The 21783-nt window shown below is 42.2% G+C and overlaps 1 protein-coding gene across 1 annotated transcript in view; it reads right to left on the reverse strand.

Annotated features, from left to right (window-relative positions):
* Positions 1-20677, reverse strand: part of GRHL1 (grainyhead like transcription factor 1) — a 65788-nt gene extending 45111 nt beyond the window's left edge. Inside the window, exons 1-8 of the mRNA XM_073336042.1 lie at positions 20637-20677; positions 14103-14243; positions 10119-10189; positions 6214-6598; positions 5320-5396; positions 4097-4253; positions 3465-3576; positions 2388-2482 (exon numbers count right to left, since the gene is read on the reverse strand). Of these exons, the coding sequence (XP_073192143.1) occupies positions 2388-2482; positions 3465-3576; positions 4097-4253; positions 5320-5396; positions 6214-6598; positions 10119-10189; positions 14103-14168 (963 nt within the window). The 5' untranslated portion in view covers positions 14169-14243; positions 20637-20677. The remainder of the gene's footprint in view (positions 1-2387; positions 2483-3464; positions 3577-4096; positions 4254-5319; positions 5397-6213; positions 6599-10118; positions 10190-14102; positions 14244-20636) is intronic.
* Between the last annotated feature and the right edge of the window lie 1106 nt (positions 20678-21783).

The raw sequence follows: 21783 nt of genomic DNA on the forward strand, positions 1-21783 counted from the left end.
CCAGTGTCTAGTTATCCACAGAACAAGCAGCACAAGCTTCCCCACACAACTCCTCCAACATGGCACCTCAACCGCACCGGGAGGAGTGGCAGTGGGGGAGGGGAGAGAGAAAAGGTACTTCACTCTCTCCACAATCAGTCCCTGGGCTGACTGCTAGTAAGGGTGCCAATTATCTCAGTGGTAATTTTGATGTGAACACCCATCCACTAGAAAAACGGGCCAAGACCACCTGCTTATTTCACACAGGACATCACAGACCAACGGGACAGAAATGACTTTCGTCTCTACTATCCTGCACTGGATTTGAACCAGTGATTTAGAGGAGAATTGTCCCCCTCTGCCACCCAATCCTCCAAAGGTATTTTCCAGACATTCAGGTCTCAATCCCCCTTTCATAAACCCAAGATGCACATCACTGCCCCAGAAAATACTGTCCCCTCTCCCTGGTCAGGCAGGTGCGCACATTTCACAGGATCTGTAATAAAGTTCACTTATGTATCCAAGATCAACACTGTGCCTTTAGTTCACATCCTTGTCTACTCTCCTGCTTGTGCATTTACCAGCCACAACTGTCTCAAGAACTAAACTAGCCTTTTCATAACAGTGAAACAGATGGTCTCAGTTTCCCAATCTGTAAATAGTTCTTACCTACTTCTGGTTGTTGAAGCTCAGTTAATTCGTGTTTGTAAAGGACTGAGTTCCTTGGATGTAAGTATTATTAAATCTTATCTGCAGCAGTGAGAAAACATGTAGCTCTTTACTCTTGGATCCTGTACAATCTACTGATGGCAGCTATTATTCTATCCAGTTTCCTGAACAGTCCAGCACTTCCATGCCTCAAAACGCATTCAAACCTTTCAGTACGTGTGCATGGGAAAGGCACCCTGCTGCCCAATTCCAGGGTAAAATGGAAAACCATCCCTTTTGGCATGAACAAAGCCAGGACACTAGATTCTAAGTTCAAGGAATTTTAAAGACTGGCATCTGATACCAGACTCACTAGTAATATTTAAGTGAAAACATGCTGCTACAAAACCATTCAGGTTGGAGGTATAAAAGCCACCAGAGCTGGGCAGTGAAGAGTAGATATTATTTACTTTACTTAGCGATAAATACTTAGAACAGCTACCTACTGCCCATCTCCTAAGTGCCTCTACCTCTCCACAATCCACTTTCATTAAGCGGTCAATACGGTTTCCTTCTCCAAGGTCTTCACACCTCCCTCTTGAACGGTTATCCAGTGCATCTCTGAGACTGACAGACTGTGCTGGGCACTGGCCTTGTCTTCTACATGTGCTGTAAAGCACTGACATTTAGAGCTCGACAGACAGACAACCCTGAAATACTTTTCAGTGAGGAGTTCTGCCATTCCCCCATTAGTACTATTTCCAGATGCAGCACTTCAGAGTCCTTCTGGATGACAGATGCTGTATACGTTCTCAGTCATCTTCACTTTGTCTGTTACTAGCTTCAAACATGATGTGTGAGATATGATCAGCTGCTCTCAAACAGGAAGGAAAACTCTGTAAACTGGAGACTAAGCCTTATACCACCAGCATAGGGATGAGCCTTAGGAATTACACAATTAACCTGCAAGAGTCAGTAAATTACAGAAAACCCTCTAACACTTTGCAGCTGCAACTACATCAGCTCAACAGTGGTATAATCTGATCGAAACTGGACCCTTTTTGCTCTCTTTAGACAAGCGTTCTAGCACTTTGAAGATGCACAACTCCTCCACACATTTACTTGGGGTATGGCTTCAAACAGCAACAGCTGCAATTAACAAAACACACCAGCTGTGAGAGTTGCTGACACAGTACATCTACCACCTAACACAGTGGCCCAAAACACTGAGTGAGGATCATATGGTGGCTCAATGAGTTCACCTAGAGGCCACTCAGATTAAAATTTATCCTTGCATGCTAGGATCTGTAGTCTCAGTGGAACATAATTCTATAAGGGCAGCTGCAATCTATTCTGTTTAATGCAATTTAGGTGCAGTGGTCTAGGATCCTGGCAAATTGCCAAACTGGCCCCTCTGTTGGAGCATCCCAAAAAGTTACTGGCAACTATCACGACACCATATATTGGTTCCCAAGTACACTAAACCATATCTCCAGCACCTCTGCAGCACTCTTTAGGAAGAAGTTTGGTGCTTCCATGCGTCAGTATTTGTCCAGCAAGATAGATTTCCCTGCTAAGAAACAAAGTCACTGCAAAGCTTTTAATATTTGCTCACGCAAGCCTTCTTAGCCAGCAACATTTTGCCTATTTCTTAACACAAGACCGTAAACAAACTCATTACATGCTAATCATCAGGTCACACACACCCCTCTCTTTCCCCATATGCTGGAAGAGCAGGAAACATAAGATGGGTCACATACCTTTGCTTCATCATTAATGTCCCAATTGAAGGATATGGCATTGTATGCAAGCTCTTCAATGTTACTGATTGTGTTGAAGCTCTCCTTATAGTCGGCTGTCGGGAGGGAGAGGAGAGCATCTTAAACCATACTAAGCAGACAAACTGAATAGCAACTGCAGCTCTTCCACAGTACCCTAAGGGTTAAAGGCTCTGAAAGGCTTTCAGAGGCGGATTGTTAATAAAGGTTGAAAGCAGTTCATTATATACAAAAAAAAAAGAGAAGAATTAAAAACAAAAACTAAAGTGGGAAAGGCAACGACGCCAAGCATGGCATGTATCTGTGCCATACCCTATAGTTACATATGAGAAATGTCACACTGCATGACAAGAGTATAAGCTCTCAAAGCTCCTTCAATAATAAAGCTGACGCGCATGCAAATCTTTAAGTGCCAAGTGCTTAATCCCTGCCTTTATTCACAGAAGGAAAGGGCTAGGAGCACAACCCAGCTTTCAACCAAGGAAATCTGGAAGCCAGCCAGTCGCAGCCTTGTCTGTAGGCAAGTGGAAATTTGCAATGTTTTCTTTTTAACTGAACCGAGAACTCACTGCAAGAGCAGCAGCAGGAAGGAGACCAAGGAGCATATTTCAACAGGGAGTTTGTCCCCTGAAAAAAAACACTTACTGTTTAGAAAGCTTGCAAAGCCCAGAGAGTGCAGTTTGACTATACTGGCCAAGATTTTTAAATGCAACAAGTGATTTGGGGGCGTCTCCATTTTTGGATGCTCCAACTTGAGACATCTGAAGAGGGCCGGTCTTTCAGATGGTGTGGGGAGCACTTGGCATTTTCTGAAAATCAGGCATTTTCAAGGCATCTAACATTAGCACACCCACCCCCCAGAAGTGAGGCTGCCAAAATACCTAGTCCCTTCTGAAAATACCTTGGCCAAAAACTTCCCTTTGGTTTTGCCACAAAGGTATGGACAGTGCTCAGCCTGGTCTGAAGGTTCCCTTTAAAAAGGGAGTACCACTAGAAGGTCAAACCCTGCCAAGGAAATCAGGCTTGGAGCTTGATACCAGTAATTAGAGTGTTTCTTACCAATGTCAATGCATCTTTGTTTGGCTGTATGCTGCCTCGAGTGCCAGTACTTCCAGTGCCTGATTTGATCTTCTCTTGTTTTGTCTTCGGCAAACACGACCAAGATGACGCTCTTCGTGAAGAGGAAGGGGGTAGGGAGAGAGAAAAACTTTAAAGGCCACAGAGAAAATTTGTTTTGGAAGCTTTTACTGGCTATCAGGTTTTCTGCATTTGGCATGCAAAGCTTAGGAAAAGCCAAGTTACGCCTGGCAAAGTAGAAAACCCTCTTTAGAATGGGAACAAACATGCTAATGTTCTTCAGGGCCATAAAAGAACAAGGTGGTCAGAAGTTGCCCACCTAAAGAGAGTTGGATGCTCTCCTTCCAGGTGTCCATGTCACATAAACCCATTACCACTACTGACTTGCTTGCTTCGCAGGCTCAGAGACACCAGTGACCGAATAGGCCTGGAGACCAATTTAACCTCTTCTGCTCTTCATTGGCATGGCAGAAGGGGAAAGCTGGGCCTGCTGTTGTTGACTTCAGTCTAGACTTGTGTGACTATGGGACTTCAAGGCAGTCAGCCCAGCACCTCCAATAAACAATAAATACCCACAACACTTCTCCCAAGAAGCTGTAAGAGTTGCCACTCACTCTGACTTTGCTGATTGGGTGGTGGACTCCTTCACTGCTGCTGACTTCTTTAAGAGTGATCGGATAAAACTGACCCTTGTTTAGGTACGTCATTGTGCTGTCCCCTGGCTTCTGACGAAGTGACTTGGAAGCTTCTAAGGTGTATTCAAAGTTATTCCTAGGAGACAAAAAGGACATTGATAGCTTCCTGGCAAACTCTTTAGCAAAGTGTTTTACATTTAATTTGGAGAAATTCCAGACTTATTAGTTGAGACACTAAACCCTCAATAGGGAAGGGAGGGGGAAGCAAGACTAGCTCTTTGTTGATAATCAATTCTCTTCATGAGAAAACATTTAGAAAAGCTCTTTGCAGAGAAAATCAATATGTAGGATTGGAGGCTGCCTATTCAAGCTTACTGCAACATGTTCATTTATGTAACAGAAGAATTTCTACCAGTGACCAAAATGCTGTTAAGAGTCATTCAAAGGCTGCTAGGTCCCCTCCTCCTCCCACCAATGTTTCATTCCCCATTAAAAACAAACAAATCCACCCCACATCACCCATTCCCCATCGTAGGTCTCCATACACAAAATCCACACACAGCAAACCTCCAGTGCCTGCTGTAGGTTCTCAACGTGGAGAGAGCAGGCAAGCATCTCTAGGCATCTATCGAGATGAGGCACTTGGGAGCCAGCTCCAGGAGGATTCTGCAGTAATTCTTATTCTCTTAAATGACTAGCTGGATCACACCATACCAAGTTGGTTAGAAATCAATGTAAGACTCCTAGATGGCAGTACAGTGCCATTATCAACCCAACAGTGGGGTGGGAGGAGGTATTGTTTCATGATTTCTGTGTGTATATAAAGTCTGCTGCAGTTTCCACGGTAAACATCTGATGAAGTGAGCTGTAGCTCACGAAAGCTCATGCTCAAATAAATTGGTTAGTCTCTAAGGTGCCACAAGTCCTCCTTTTCTTTTTGCGAATACAGACTAACACGGCTGTTCCTCTGAAACCAACAAAGATAGTTTTCCTAAATATTGCAGACATGACTTTCCAGGTTGTTGAGCACTCAGCTTCAGCTAAAACCAATGGGAGCTGCAGGTGTGCTCAGCACCTCTGAGAATCATGCCTAAAGAAAGGCAACGCAAAAGAGAATTCATAAGCAAGCTGCACCGATTAGTCACAAACAAACTGGCTATAAAGATCAAGCGGCTACAGGACAACAAAGCTTGAAGTATTACCCAGCAATGCTGTCAAAAACGTAGTCCTCTGAACTCATGCTGGCCATCCGCAGATTTAGTTCAGCAGGAAAGAAAACCTGAAAATACAGATAATTAATTCAGCAGCAACAGAATCAAGATTTAACAGCTGCCAGGTTACAACCCTGCTTCAGCTGGCTTAAATATCTAATAGCTAGGGATTGTGGCTAGCATATAGAGTAGGCTGTACATGGGCCCCAGTCAAATAATGCTTTATATGCCAATTAAGCACAAGATCTAGCAAGCGCACTCTGGGCCAGCTTTTAAAAATCAAGCCTTCCTGAAGCTTGCTAACTACTGGAAATTATGGACATCACTAATATGGACTTAGAGCTTAAAGGGAAGCATTGGTGAACCCTGTAGATTTCAATAGCTGCAAGAAAACAAATTAAGAACAAAAATCAGATTTTTCTATGAGCTCAGCTCCCATTCAGACACCTAAATAAACTTGCCAGATTTTCACAAGCGCCCAGCACCCAGTAGCTCCCATTGAGGACAATGGAAGCTGAGCACTTGGGAAAATCTGACCAGTTTATTTAGGTGCTTAAATGGGAGCTTCAGGCAGAGCTCTTGTAACCTTGGCCCACTATTTATTTACTGTTGCTGCTAACAGATTATTATTTCCACAAGCTATTTAGCCAAAGCTTCCGTCATTTGTAAGATTAGCCATTTGCTTTTGATAATGATTTTGTGTTTTATAGATTTAATTCACTAAATTATACTTATGGACCTTTCTGGGAAAGTCTTCTATTTCTAATCCACAGGACTGAGATTTCAGGTTTACATAACTATTAGAGGTGCAACATGATACCTATGCACTGATTGGGTTGCGCAAACACACACACACGCACAGAATATGGTGGGTGATCCCTGTACCTCTTGCACTCCTTCTTTGAACGTCTCCGAGAAGGTGGAGTCCGGCGTGCGCCTCTGCGAGTTCTGAGGCTGAGCACTGGAACTAAACTGATCAGGGTTGAGATTCCTGTCGAAAACCACCACCCGTTCTGGGGGCTCGGGGTGGTAGCCAGTGGGAGGGATGCCCACAGTGAAGCCATGCGGTTGCGTTTCTGTTTTAATTGAATGCGTGGGCATTGTTGCAATGGAAACAGTGACAGTGGTGTCGGGGGTCGTCAGGTGGCCTCTCTTGTCCATGGCCATTTGAGTAGCGTGAGGAAGAACAATATTGAAAGGCACATTTTTCAGAACCTGCACTCTGTTTTCTCCAGTAGAAATGAGTGATTGTTCTGTCGGGATGCTGTTCCTTTAAGAGGAAAAAAAAAAGATTCAGAAAAACCGAACATTGAACAGCAGAATTAGAAACATTTACTGGGCTTTTGGCTAAGGTGAAACAGAATAGCAGCTCCCTGTACTGGTGATGATCAACTATATCTAGGGTTATGGGCTCTAGAATTTATAAAAATCTTTATCCATTTCTGACGCCTAGGACCCTAATTTTGAGCTAGAATAGTATACTTGACCTTAAAATATTAACATCCCATAAACTGAGTCACCCAAAACACAATACACTAAGGGCCCCGCTGACAGGGTATCAAGCACTGAGGGACTCACTTAGTTAGCTAGTATATAAGTTAACATACTATACCACCACACTGATTTCTGTCTTCCTTAACAGACAGAATCAGCTTATCAGAGCTGGAGCAATTTAAACTTGTCTTGGTCAGCTCTCTCTTCAGCTTAGCTGTCATAAACATACAGCTAAGGATAGCATAAAATCCCTCCTTTACCTGTAAGGGGTTAAGAAGCTCAAATAACCTGGTTGGTACCTGACCAAAAGGACCAATAAGGGAAGAAGATCCTTTCAAATCGGGGGGGGGGGGGTAGGGGGGTTTGTTTGTGCTCTCTTTGTTGTTCTCTCTCAGACAGAGAGGGACCAGGACAGGAAAAAATATCTCCTAAAACCCTACCTGAAATAAGCATCCAAGATTACAAAAATTGTAAGTAATAGCAAGGAAATGCATTCTGACATGGTGGTAGTGGTAGGATGATAAGGTGTTTGGGGTTTTCCTTGGGATGTAGGTGGGGCCTTGGGCTGCCCCCGGTGGTAAAGTGTTGTTTGGGGTTGTCCCTTCTGATATCCACTCCAACTGCTACTAGCTTTTTTCTGGCTTGGTTCTGATCTCCCCCGCCTCGATTACAGCTCTGGGCTTCCCATCTGGGATGTACCTATCTATTTCCTCAGGAACACCCTCTAAGAACTGTTCCATTTGCATTAGGAAAGACAGATCTTCCAGAGATTTAACACTTGCTCCTGATATCTAGGCATCCCAATTTTTGACTATGTGGTAGGTGTGTTGGGAAAATGCCACGTCTGGTTTCCACCTGAGGGCTCCGACCCGCTGACAGGCATGCTCAGGTGTTAGCCCCATTCTAATTCTGGCCTTTAAAAAAAAAAAAAGGGTTCATAGCTGTTCATGTGTTCCTTAGGCATTTCAGCTGCCACCTCTGCTAAGGATCCACTGAGCTGCGGCCTCAGTGCCACCATATACTGGTCTGTAGAGATGCTGTACCCAAGGCAGACCCTTTCGAAATTTTCTAAGAAGGCCTCTGTATCATCGTCTACCTTGTAGGTGGGGAATTTTTTGGAATGGGGAGCAGCACCTGCAGAAGGATTGTTAGGGTTATCTGGTATACCCAGCTTAGCCCTTTCCAGATTTAAGCGCTTCAGCTCTAACTCCGTATCCAAGCATTTCGCCTCTGCCTCTAAGCGTTTCATCTCCATTTCCGTCTCCAAGTGTTTTGCTTGTTTCCTCTCCTCCGTTTCCAACTCCAAGCGCTTTAAGGCCATCTGTCTTTCATGTTCTTTGTCTCTCTTCAGCTTCCAATCTGGCTAACTCTAGTTTCTTTTGGACCTCACTTTCCGTCATCCTAGCCTTCCTGCGCTTAGCCTAGCCTAACCCGAGAGCGAGAAAGAAAAAAAAAACAAAAAACCCCAGCTTGTGAATTCCCTTGCTGTAACTTAACTCCTCTGCCACCAGGCAAAGAAAAAAAAAAAAAAAAAAACTCCAGCAGCTTTCAGCTTTAAAAAAAAAAGTATCCTTTAAAAAACAAAACAAAAACAAAAAACACACCTCCCTGGTTTTCAATCAGCCAAAAGAAAAAATGTTTTTAAAATCCTGAGGTCTGTAATTCTGGTTCAAAATGATCCCACTGCGCTGCCACCATGTCAGGGTTCCTTCCCCACTCTGAACTCTGGGTACAGATGTGGGGAACCACGTGAAAGACTCCCTTAGCTTATTTTTACCAGCTTAGGTTAAAAAATTCCCCAAGGCACAAATTCTTCCTTGTCCTTGGACGGTATTGCTGCTACCACCAAGTGAGTTAGACAAAGATTCAGGAAAAGGACCACTTGGAGTTCCTGTTGCCCCAAAATATCCCCCCCAAGCCCCTTCACCCCCTTTCCTAGGGAGGCTTGAGAATAATATATCAACCAAACAGGTAAACAAGGTGAGCACAGACCAGACCCTTGGGTTTTTAGGACATTAAAAACAAATTAGGTTCTTAAAAGCAGAACCGTATTATAAAGAAAAAAGTAAAAGAAGCATCTCTGTAAAATCAGGATGGAAGGTAATTTTATAGGGTAATAAGTTTTAAAACACAGAGGATTCCCCTCCAGGCAAAACTTTAAAAAGTTACAAAGAACAGGAATAAATCTCCCTCTTAGCATAGGGAAAATTCACAAGCTAAAACAAAAGATAAGCCAACGCATTTCCTTGCTATTACTTAGATTTTTGTAATTTTGGATGTTTATTTCAGGTAGAGTTTTAGGAGATGTTTTTTCCTGTCCTGGTCCCTCTCTGTCCAAGAGAGAGCAAAGAGAGCACAAACAAAACCTCCTCCCACAGATTTGAAAGGATCTTCTTCCCTTATTGGTCCTTTTGGTCAGGTGCCAACCAGGTTATTTGAGCTTCTTAACCCCTTACTGGTAAAGGAGGGATTTTTTTGCTACCCTTAGCTGTATGTTTATGACATTAGTGTTATAGGAAGAGGGCAGCAAGGAGTGGGACTTAAAATATCATGAATATAAATTAACCTTATGACCCCATGGTTTGTTGGTACGTTCCGCCCCCACCCAGAATAAAAAGAAAAGCCTGCAAAGTTTATGCAAGTGAAACTAATGCATCAGAACCACAGATTAACAAACCACAAATACATTGCAAAGTTTATGGCACCCCACTCAAATTAATCCTGACTACATATTCCAAATGCATCCAGTCCCGTAGTACCTAGTAACTGATGGAGTTTTTGTAAGGACCTGATCTTGAGGGTGGTTGGAAGATCAGGACCGGCCCACTAAGGCTCAGTCATGAGCCACCTTGTGTAAACACTGGGGAGTAAATGCTTATCAGCCACCTCCTTACTCCCCTGAAAGGGGTATTGTCACTAGTTCATGCATGGGGGAAAGAGAGCAGTTCCAGTGCATTACTATTCCCTCTCTTGCACAGGAGGTGGTAGGTGGATGGGCAGGCAGGGATGAGAAGTGGATGGAGCCTTGACTTTGAATCAAAATTCAATCCCTAGTTGCTCCTGGGGCACTTCAAGTACCAGCTGTCCCGGACTCCAAAGCCTGTGGTAACTCCACCATCTAACCCTTGGGTTGTAACAAGAGTTGATGTGCCTAGATGGTGCAGAAGAAAGGATTGCAATCTCCATTACAAATGCAGGAGAGCTGGTGCAGGTATGGCAGCGAACTTCATTTAAGCAGCCTTAGCGATATATCAGGATGTCGGTTAAAGCAAACGTGCAACAATAGAATCCAGTACCTTTTGCTATGATCTTGGTCAGGGTGATCTACATCTGGTTTTGCTGTTGAAGTCCTTCTTTCTCTGGGAACCTGGAGGTATTATACATGTGAGAGTTGAACTGTTCTTATCCAAACAAGGTTAGCTCATTCTCTCCCCCGCCAGGTTTGGAAAGCTAAGTATCAGTCTGTTATGCATCAATTATTTAAAGTACAGTTAACACCTGTAAAGAACTTTACAATGCCAAAATTTATCACCACGACTGTTGCTTTGGGAAGTCAAGTCTTTTCCATATGCTGCTAAAAGGATCCCAAACTAATACAATGGAGCAGTACTTTGGAATTTGGATTCCTGCATAGAAAAAACAAGACAAACTGCTTAAACCTTAGGACAAGGACAAGTTTCCAACCTGGCTGGAAAGATCATCATCTCTTATCAAGTGTCAGCAACTGGAATAATGGAATTGGAGGGAAAATAAAGAGTTGTCACTAGTAACTCTGATAAAGAAAACTAACAGGCTTCAATTTGTCTGGTGACTTTATTACTTAGGAAAGATCATCTCAACAGCTCTGGAGAGCGACATCCTTAGTCTACCCACAGGGGTGGTCTATTTCAGTTTCTCATTGCCCATTCACACCTTTGCCTCTGTGGACACTTTTGGTTGGATATTTTTTGGGCCTGGTCTTGGGACACTTTCCCTAGGAACTAGAATGAGACTAAGTTTAATAATGACAATACTTGGTCTTTATAGAGTCTTTTATATTCACAAAGCAATATGCAAACATAAGCTAATTCTCACTGTGCCCCTGTAAGGAAGATGATATCCTCATTCTATACATGGGGAAGCAGAAAGAGAGGCTGATGGCCTGCTCTTCAGTGGATCTGAGCTCCCACAACTCGAACTAAAATCAGTGAGTGTTTAACACCTTTGAAAATCAGGCCCTGAACAATTTGTCCAAGGACACAGAACAAATCAACAGGAGAACTTGGATGAGTTCCTAACACCCAGTCCCATATCCTGTCCAGTCACACTTTATATTAATTATATAAATATTTATATTTATAAATTATGAAGGATTAAACATGATTAATAGATAGCTATAAGCATATCAGCAGAAGGTGACTATAAACCATGGTTATAAGAAACATTGACTTTTAGGACTCTAAAAATGTATTAAAATATCTAAACTTGTGTATTAACCCTTTATGTTAAGGGTATATTTATAAAGGGTGATTCTTGATTAACTAGACTATGATGCCTTTGATGTAAGTCACTGACCAACTCTCAGTAATGGCTTTTGTCATCTACTGACTGGAGCTAGATATGAACCAGTAACCTGGACAAAGAAAAATTCTCCAGATTCCATTATTACCCATCATCTGAGCTATCTAGTTCTCCACTTTTCGACATTTTACTATTTAAAGAGGACTGCTACTTACAGTCCTAACCGGCAAAACCCCAACCAGTATTTTATAAAGCTGTGGGGGAGATATGATGTACATTAGGGATTAAACCAAGATCTTCTAAAGTCAGGATACTGGTGATCAGGATATTTGCATTCAGACTCAGACTTTAAGGTCAGAAGGGACCATCATGATCACCTAGTCTGACCTCCTGCGCATTGCAGGCCACAGAACCTCACCCATACACTCTGGTAATAGAGCCAAACCTCTGGCTGAGTTACTGAAGTCCTCAAATCATGACTTAAAAACTTCAAGTTATAGAGAATCCACCATTCACACTAGTTTAAGCCTACAAGTGACCAGTGTCCCACGCTACAGAGGAAAGTGAAATATAAAAATATATCCTCCAAATATAAAAAGGGGCTATTGTCTCAGCACACTGTACCACCTAGTCCTTCAAAATGTAGATCAAAGAGAGTTCATTCAATTTAATAAAAATTGCCAGAGACCACATGCCATGGAGTAGTGTAAGGACACTCACTCTATACTATGGTAACACCCTGTTAAAGAGAGAGATCAGATTATTATATTCTTGTATAATCTCCAAACAAAAGCTCACTGTTGTAATTATTATTATTGTTTTGTCTCCGATAGTTACATGGCAAGGATCTGTAAGCTTGTTAAAAACTTCCTAAATATATTGTTAAAAAAAATACAAATGCAGGTCTCTGATTTATTATTTGGCCATTAAATTTTATTTATCTTGAGGTTCCAGGCTACTCTGATAAAACACAAAAGCTACAAGACACTGATAGTTCTTGTTCATTTAAATGGTATGTGCTAATACATTAGAAGGAATTAACTCCAGACCTTCCAGCACTGAAACATGCTGCATAAGCATGATCAGATACTGCACCTTCACCTGACAAATGCAAGCTATTTAAATTATATTGGAAACGCCTAATTTTTTGTAATAGTAATTACAGGCTGATGACAGAAAACCTTAGTAGAAACAGTACTTTTCTAAATAGCTTCCAATTAAAACCTTTAAAATCCAGTGGCTTTAAGTAGTGTAGAGAATGTAAGAGCATCAGAAAATCTTGACCTACATTCTTCTGGAGTAACTAGGGATTTTGGGAACTTCCATTTTTGGGTGCCTAATTTAAGACATCTTAAAGGGGCCCAATTTTCAGAGGGCATGCGCTCAGCAGTTTCTGAAAATGAATCCCTTTCAAGGTGTCTCAGGTTGGGCACCCAAAAATCACTACTAACTTTTGAAATTGTTGCTGTAAATTTCCAAGTAACACTGTTAGAGTTAGGCTAGTCTTGGCTCAGGAGAAAAAAAATTAATTTTTTTTCTACAAAAACTTTTACAGGTGGCAGCCCCACCAGGCTTTAATTTTCTATTCCAGACCTTGGAAGCTCTCACCTGCTCCTTTAACTTAATCTCAGAAAATGACGGATGAATTCTTCCAAAATTTTATACTTTTTTGGCATGTAAGCTTGCCCTCTCCAAACCTTTCCTACAGTTTATAGATGGCGTGAGTAGGGAAGGAAACCCTGAATAAAATACCAATGCATGGCAAATTCTTTGTGCTTCACTAAAAGCTCTTCACTACAGCCTCCACCAAATTTCTCTTCACAGTTTTTCACATTTAAAAATGGATTTAGCAGATTAAAATCCTCTGACAAAAAGGCTTTTTTAGTGGCATAACCAGCAAGCACAGAGGGGTATGGCTTTTTAAGGCAGAAAAAAAGCTTTCCTACAAGTGTCACAGTTATAACTATCTTTACACCAATTATTTTGTTACACGCATTAAGGACTAAACTGAGCTTTGCAACACAGATTATAAAATACTTATATATACACACCATTCAGTTTTATGTAACTATACTGCTTGAAAAATTGGTTAAACTCTTAATAATAGGCATGTACTTTGTATATAACAAGTGTAGTAGTTCTAAAGGCTGGAAAATATGTTTGTCCATAATTAACAATGTTCTCAGTGCTCTTCCAGACACCAAATGGAGACAGTCCCTGCTCTGATCCTGCAAACAGATCGGTGAAAGTAAATGGGATTCAGGAACCTGGCTGTCTTAGGCTCCTTAGAAAATCCCAACCTAAATCTTATTTATTAATATTGTGGTAGCATCCATGAGGCCCAGTTGAGGTCCAGGATATCACTGTGCTAGGCACTACACAAACAAAGACAGTCCCTTGCCCCGCATTTTTATATTCATATACACACTCTCCAGCATTTCAGCCAGTAACGGTTAAAACCTGTGCCCTGAAAATCCTGAGTCAGTAGGCCACACAAGTACCCTGACCTATTACAAAAAAGATTCCAGAACAACCGATTTCTACTTAGCTTAAAAGAAATCTATTGTCGGAAAATCAAAGTTGTGTTTAATTTTTAATTTTATTTTATTTTTTGGGGGAAAAAAAAAAAGAGAACCACCAACTTAGAGTCCTCATTACACTATTAATAGCTACTATGCCAAAAGCTACATTACTGTTTCATTCCCTAGCAAATTACTGTTTCATATGCAGGCAAAACAAGTGGAACCTTTGGTTGTTAGGTGTTACTGGTGCCAACTTACTTTGTAATAGTCATATAGTAATCCCAGGGCAGCTGCACTGTCTTCGTCGCCATTGATGCTCATCATGGCTTTGGTGGCTGCTGTAAGGGGATTTTCAAGGAAGGACTTCCAGGCTTCATCTTCACTGGTGTATGGACGCCTCTGGGAGTAGAGAGAGTCATTCTGAAGAACCAACACGGGCCTTTTGCTTTGGTCATAAAAATATGAATCTTTGTTATAATGCATCCAAAAAGTATATAATAAGCATGTTTCACAAACTTTGTAACATTTAAGAATTAGCGGGCAGGTTTTTACTATGTTAATATTATGACTTAATGTGACACAGTGGTTAGTCAACAGAAAGACCAGGGATACAATTCTGATCTCATGTATGTCAGTGGAAATCAGGAGTGACCTCATTGAATTCAATGGTATTACATCAGTGAGATCACAAAACTGCTGAAGATGATAGCTGGCCAGCTAACAAATATTTGGAATCCAACATAGAACAATAAAAATGTTATGAATTTATTAGCCTAAGACACACAGTACTATTAGCATGTTATTAAACAAAAAGATATTGTACAGCAGTAACTTGCTACTAATTCATTCAAGCTCTCTCTATGCACTATAGAGAGTCAATGGTTTCATGCTTTGTCATGCAAGACTAGAGAGTTCACATTAACAAATACCACTGTCATGTTATAAAACAGAGTTAACTCTACTTTCCTTTGTCTGACAATTCCCTCAGAAGACAACTTATTTAATTATTGGGGTATATTTGAAAGTTTTTGAAAGCTGCTGATATTCCATGTATAGTATACATGGAATGTAGCCAAAGGAGACCATAAATCAACAAGGCAGTGCAATTTTCTGGCAATAGAAGCCAAGCGGTTTATTGTATGTTTACCTTTGAGATAATCTGTGATAATGTCTTGAGAGACAATCCCAGTGGGCTACCAGGAAAGAAAATCTACCTACACACAACTCCCCCCCCCACACACACACACACAAAAAGTGTGGGTATTACCACTGTGAAAATAATTAGATTTGTTCAAAACATTTTGTTCTTATTGTGAAGGAGAAAACCCCAAGCACTCACACAGGTGGAAGCAGGGAGAGATGCTGTTTGCTGCAAAACAGTTTTACCAGCCTAAACAAGTTAATATTTTAAATTCAGCTTTTTTTAAAAATATATGCCTCATCCACATTGGCCAGACAAACAAACAATGTTGAAACCATGTTAGCTTGAACTGGTTTTAAACCAGTTCAAACAGTTCCCCCATGCTTATTCCCACCTCCAGTGTGCACAGAGGCCTAGTTGATGTTTACTACACGTACTTTGTTTTTCAAAAGTCGAAAGTCTCTTTTTAAAAAAAAAACAAAACAACCAACCAACCAAAAAAAAAAACAAACCCACAAACACCCACCACTCCACACCATACAACCACCATCTATTAAGAAATAGGAACATCTTTTTTGTTGAACTTACTCCCAGGACTATTCAAAGATTGTAACATATTAGAATATTGAAGGAATGAAACACTATCGTCAACTTAATAAATATCCTGCATTTATAACTCCTTTCACCTAGGAAAATTATTAAGTGCTTTGCAAACTATGGATTTGAATCTGTGAACCCTTACTCACCCAAGCGGGCTCAGCGACGTCATGGGGACTACTTGCATGATTTAAGAACAACTCATGTGAGTAAGGGTTTGCAGGTTCTGGATAAAGGGGGATTTATACATACACACAGAGTGGCTGTGTGTCAGTCTGTAAAATGAGCCACCTTTGGTGTAGAGTGTAGCAAATTGGCACACAGCAAATTGTGCAACAATGGGATGAGTTTAAATTTTCTCCAAAGACACAGGGCAAACACCTACTCTTCTGGAAATGAAACAGAATTTTTAGATGTTCACACAGAGCGGACAGGCCCTCGAATTAAGGTCATATAAAAGACTGAGCCACCTGTAGTAGCCTGCATGGAACTCATTTTATCTACCTTCTTAAAGTTGAAGGGCTGAGTTAACCTCGCTTGGCATTTAAACTTGCTATTGAGACCATAAAACCATTCCCTTTCAGCAATGTGAAAAGATCCATATGGAAGAAAAATTAATCTAAACGCAAAACCATTCAGAACTGAACAAGCACTAAACTGAAATCCAGTAAACTCAGAAACTACAATATTTTTTGTAAGACTCGTCTCTCGTTGCAACACCCAAATAAAATGCACAATTGCCCTAAAGGTAACCTACCTCCTCTAAAAGGAGTGTAGAAAGAATTATCTTTAGAATTATCAACAAAGTGTAGGGTTTGGCAGTAACTCAATCTCTTAACAGGATTACAGGTTCTTTTAAGAAAATGAGAACATATTTATAAAAGACAGTCAAACATGTGTTTTTCTGACGATTGACCTGTGATGAGTTTTAGACTTCCATATGTATATTTGGCAGTGATCTGTGCATAAAAGTACTGGACGCTATTAGCAAGTTTTAGAAATAAGTCTTCTAGTGTGCATTTAAATACTTGAAAAAAGTTGATTGATTTTCTGCTTGACCAAATTGCAAAAAAGTAGGAAAATGTGACAGGAATGTGTGTTCTCTGCATTGTAGTGATATTGTGCCAATGCTGACCTCATGTCACGCTTATTCCTGGCAATATTTTCCTACTATTTTTTTTTCTGGGGGTGGGAGGGGCAATTTGTTCATGCAGTCGAACCTGTTATTTCTGACAAACCCAATAATTCTCTCTCAAAAGAAAAAAAATCCCATTGTCACAATCCATTTACTAGCACACTCAATAACAGAATGCTTTTTATTGTTATTTGTCTTACACAGAGCGTGTGGTTGGTGCTGTAGCAAACACACAGATAAAGACAGTCTCTGTCCCAATGACTTTACAGGCCAGAAGACAGAGAGAGATTTAGACATGGGGCTGTTAGGCCTCATCTCCATTAGGGAAACGCTCAACAAAATTCCCCATGAGGTCTCCCATTTTTTAAGACTTACCAGTACTTTTACAAAGTAGCATTAGCCAACTTACTAGAATAATGACAACTTATAAAAGACCCAGCCTACAACTGTCCAAGTAAACAAAGCATATTTTGTGACGCATTCAGACTTACAGCTGCCAGTTTATAAAGTTAAAAAAAAAAGTAGTCATTTGTAAGAAGTCTTCAGGTCAAAATTGAGAATTAGTAAGGCTCTCTCTGTACTTATCTGGCACCCATCACCCTATTTGGCCACCTTGAACAATTTTGAATAATTATTCATATTATTATAGCATCAAATAGCCCTCGTCATGGACCACGACCCCATGATGCTATATTTTGTATACACAAACAACAAGTATGCAATACATATATACACACACACACACGCACACACCTCTAGATTGGTAACCTTTATCATTATCTATGTAATTGCAAATCAGTTTGAATTCAACTACTAGAATCCAACACTTTAAGCACAAACATGTTCTAATAGAAACATCTACACTTTGCAGTACTATAATGTATTGTTTATAAAATATACTATAAAAAACCCAGACATCTGAACACTAGTTTTTGCTAAATACCCTCCTATGAAGTGAAATCTTATTCCTGTTTAGTACTTAAATTGTCAAAATCTAGAGCTAGTAGTAACTGAATGACTGATGGATCTCAAACCACTAACAAGGACCTCAGAATATTGCACAAATAAACTTTGTACATATTTGATGATTGGCTGATTAGCATTACCGGAATGTGTAACAAACCGCCATACAGAGATTAAGAATCAAATTAATTTTGGAACATCTGCACATGCACATTTCTCTCTCAGAAAGCAGGAGCATTCCACATGTAATAAGAAAAGGAGGACTTGTAGCACCTTAGAGACTAACCAATTTATTTGAGCATAAGCTTTCCTGAGCTACAGCTCGCTTCATTGGATGCTACTCTGAAACCTGTCATTATGTAAGGCACTGCATTTAGCCGTATGGAGTGGAAATCCATCAACTGCATGAAAATACAGACTAACACGGCTGCTACTCTGACACATGTAATAAGAAGCACTGTTTCAAATATCAAGCATACATTCCAAATTTGAGGGGAGAGATTTAAAGTACACATTCTTATTTTTAAAATTTTATAACATGTTCATAACTTTTACAAACTTGAGATTTTAAAATAGATCTTGGTGGGGAAAAAAGCATTTTAAAAGTCATTTTTAGATATTGCCCTGTATTCCATGTTCTTGAATAGAAAACAGCCTACATTATCCATGCTGGAAATGCTACAAGAAATCACAGAACTGGAAGGGATCTCGAGAGGTCATCTAGTCCAGTCCCTGAACTTGTGGCAGGACTAAGTATTATCTAGATCATCCCCGACAGGTATTTGTCTAACCTGTTCTTAAAAATCTTCAATGATGGAGATTCTACAACTTCCCTAGGCAATTTATTCCAATGCTTAACCACCCTGACAGGAAGTTTTTCCTAATGTCCAACTTAAACCTCCCTTGCTGCAATTTAAGACCATTGCTTCTTGTCCTATCTTCAGAAGTTAAGAAAAATAATTTTTCTTCCTCATTCTTGTAACAATCTTTTACATACTTGAAAACTGTTATGTCCCCTCTCAGTCTCCTCTTTTTCAGACTAAACAAACCAATTAATTATTTGTATTTAATGTGTGTATTACACATACAATAAGGACCAGTCCAAGTGTCTGCCTATACAAGGCTACCATTGCTCCACCACAGCACCTACTTGCACAGAGCAAATAGTGACTACAACTTTATAACATATAGGCACAAAGACAAGGTCTCTGCTCTCAAAGAGTTCACAATATAATATTTTGGACTTCTGAAAATGGTAAAGATTGTTAGATTTTCCAACTGACACTGCTAAGAACACCAGATTACCTGGGGAAGTCCATTTTTCCAGTAGCGTGGGTTTCATAAAAATCCATCAGATCTTGGCCCTACAGCATATAAGAAGCTTGTATTTTAAAAGACAGTTTTTACAAATCTGTTGCATCAAGGTCTAACACTGCCAAAGGCCAAGACCAGGAAATCTCTTTAAATTAGAGCAACAATGTTCAAGTCATTAAAAAAACCTAGGTGTGCCTCAGATAATGATGTCCCAGTTAACGCTGCTCTCACTTCCCAGCCCTTGTTCTTAAATCTTCAAGAGGAGAAAAAAGCAGCACACCGCGCAATTCGGTAAGATCCTGCATTAGAAAAGCTCTTCGAAACAAGTGCTGTGGGCGGGGTGAATGTCTACAGCCCCCTATGCACTTCTGAAGGCTGAGAGGCTCCTCCTGACAGACACGGACTGATTATTCGCCGCACTCAGCATTTAAAGAAGAGTGGAGGAGGAGGAGGAAGAAGATGGTGACCAACGCCTCAGTACAGGTGTCGAGTTTCAAAGCCGGACTGTCTTCTCTATAGCTTGATTATAACAGAAAGTGAGCGAGAGAAGAGAGAGCGATTCCAGAACAAAGAACTAAACTAAACTTCAGACACAGGAGGATCCTGAAAGAAAAGGAGTACTTGTGGCACCTTAGAGACTAACCAATTTATTTGAGCATGAGCTTTCGTGAGCTACAGCTCACTTCATCGGACACATTCAGTGGACCCTGATCCTCACAGCTTCCCCCAGCAGCAAGCGGGCCATTCGAGATCCCATCGCTGCACGCAGGGTTGATGGGTCCCAAAGATGCAGGCTAACGCTCGGAGGCCACTACAGAAACCTATGGGCTAAGTCAGAAGTTTTCCTCCCAGGCAGAAGACGTGAGATTTCCCTCTGCCAGAAATAAATGCCTGACTTTGTGGTTGTTATCCGATCCGCGCCCGGGAGCGCTTTATTTAAACGGGGCAGAACGGGCTCGGAAAATCGACAGAGGGGATCTCGGCGGATTTAACGCAAGAGCTTGTACCATGCAGCCCAGAGCGGGGAGCGCCCGACCCTGGGTCCATCTGCCGGCCCTATGCGGGACAGAGATAAAGCCGCACGCCCAGAGGCCCCGCGCTGCACTGGGAAGGCGGGGGTCCGTAGAAGGAGAAAGGCGGACAGGCGCTCGGTCCTGGCTGAAGTTTCTGTACCTCACCCCCGGCAGCCGCAGGTGCTCCAGAATCTGCCAACGTACAAACACACACAGCCCCGCTCGTGGGGGACACCCCGGAGATCTGCTCAGCGCCCCCCTCGCCGCCTGTGTCCGGCCGGGCCGCTTGAAAGGAGCAAGACTATTTCACCAAGGCCGAATAGGGTCAGGTAGGTGCCCGGCTACGGGGCACCCGCCCCAAACCCACTAACAGGGAGAGGCCGACGCTAACCCCCCGTCACTCCGGCGGCTGCTGCCACTCCCTCCTAGAGATCCTGCAATGCTACACGGCCAGCCACCGCCATCCGCTACTCCCGAGCTCTCCTCCCCCGGCGCCCGTCCCGCAGGAGCCCACAAGACAGGGCGAGGATCACCAGGTCACCCCCTTTCCCAGCCCGTAGAAAGAGACGGGCAGCAGCGCCGGTCGGACCTGCCCAGACTCCCTCCCGCTCGCTCGCTCGCTCACTTACTTGTCGTAGTCTTGTGTCATGTCTGGCAGCCAACGGGTGGCAGAACTGGCCCGGCGGGTTGGGACGGTGGCTGGCGGCAGCCCGGGCACTGGGGAGGGGGCTAGAGCCAGAGCAGCGCGCAACCTGCCGCACAAACGGGTTTTGTCAGCTTTTCTGGCTAGCTCAGGTGGCTCTGGGATCCGCAGGTGGATCGCACCTGTGGCCCGCTTCCCATTGGCTCGCAGAGTTCCCTTGGGGGCGGAGCCTCAGTCGCCCAACTCCCCAGGGAGACGCCTAATCAGGTACAGAAGGGCGGGGTTTGGTAACGTTGCGGGTTCTAAATAGAATCTCGGCCGCCAGAGGCTGAGACCGCGCTTGCTGGGCAGGTACCTGTTGAGCTCCAGACGCCTTCTGAACTGCAGCCCCCTGCCACTGCAGCACCCATAGGACCCTAAATCGTGGCCCGCTTCACCACACAGCCCCTAAGAGATCCTCCCTCCCCCTTTGCCCAGACCCTAGCTGGAGAGAAGTGAATGAGGCGGGATGTGTTACAACACAACACAGGTGAAAAAGACACCTAAGTATGACAGAAATTGGGAAGCAGAAGAGTCAGCTAGGCCCTGAGCCTGCTAGACAAACACTGGCTGCTGCAGCATGGGCCTAGGCCTTGTTCCAGTCCCAGGTGGGAATTGGTTATATTAAACTGTAAACTGAGTTATGATTCCTTATTGTCCACCTTTCCCCTGAACATGGGATCACTCTTGTTATAGAGGTGAATTCTCCTGTGGGCAAGTCACTTTTCCCCTACAAAATACAATCATCTCTTAACTAGAGGCTTGCTTTAGTCCACTTTACTATCTGCATGTTACAAAGCATAGGAAGTGTTCGGGCACATCCCTCTATCTTACTTGAACAATTTCATGAGCTTGTTTCCACAATGTTTTCTGAAATTTTCCCACCACAGCACTAGAATGAAGCCCCTAATACAAAGACAGTCCCTGCCTGGACAAGGTTCCCAGGCACGACTGCAATTTCTAATAAAAACATTTCTCTCATTGCACATTGGTTCCCATTCTTCCCCCTCACTCCACATTAGCCTCAGTCTTTTATTTTTCTGCATTACTTCCATGCTTAAAAAAAGTTAGTCTAGAGAAGATTTAAAGAGACA

Source organism: Lepidochelys kempii, chromosome 3 (assembly GCF_965140265.1).
Source record: "Lepidochelys kempii isolate rLepKem1 chromosome 3, rLepKem1.hap2, whole genome shotgun sequence".
Lineage (NCBI taxonomy): Eukaryota > Metazoa > Chordata > Testudines > Cheloniidae > Lepidochelys > Lepidochelys kempii.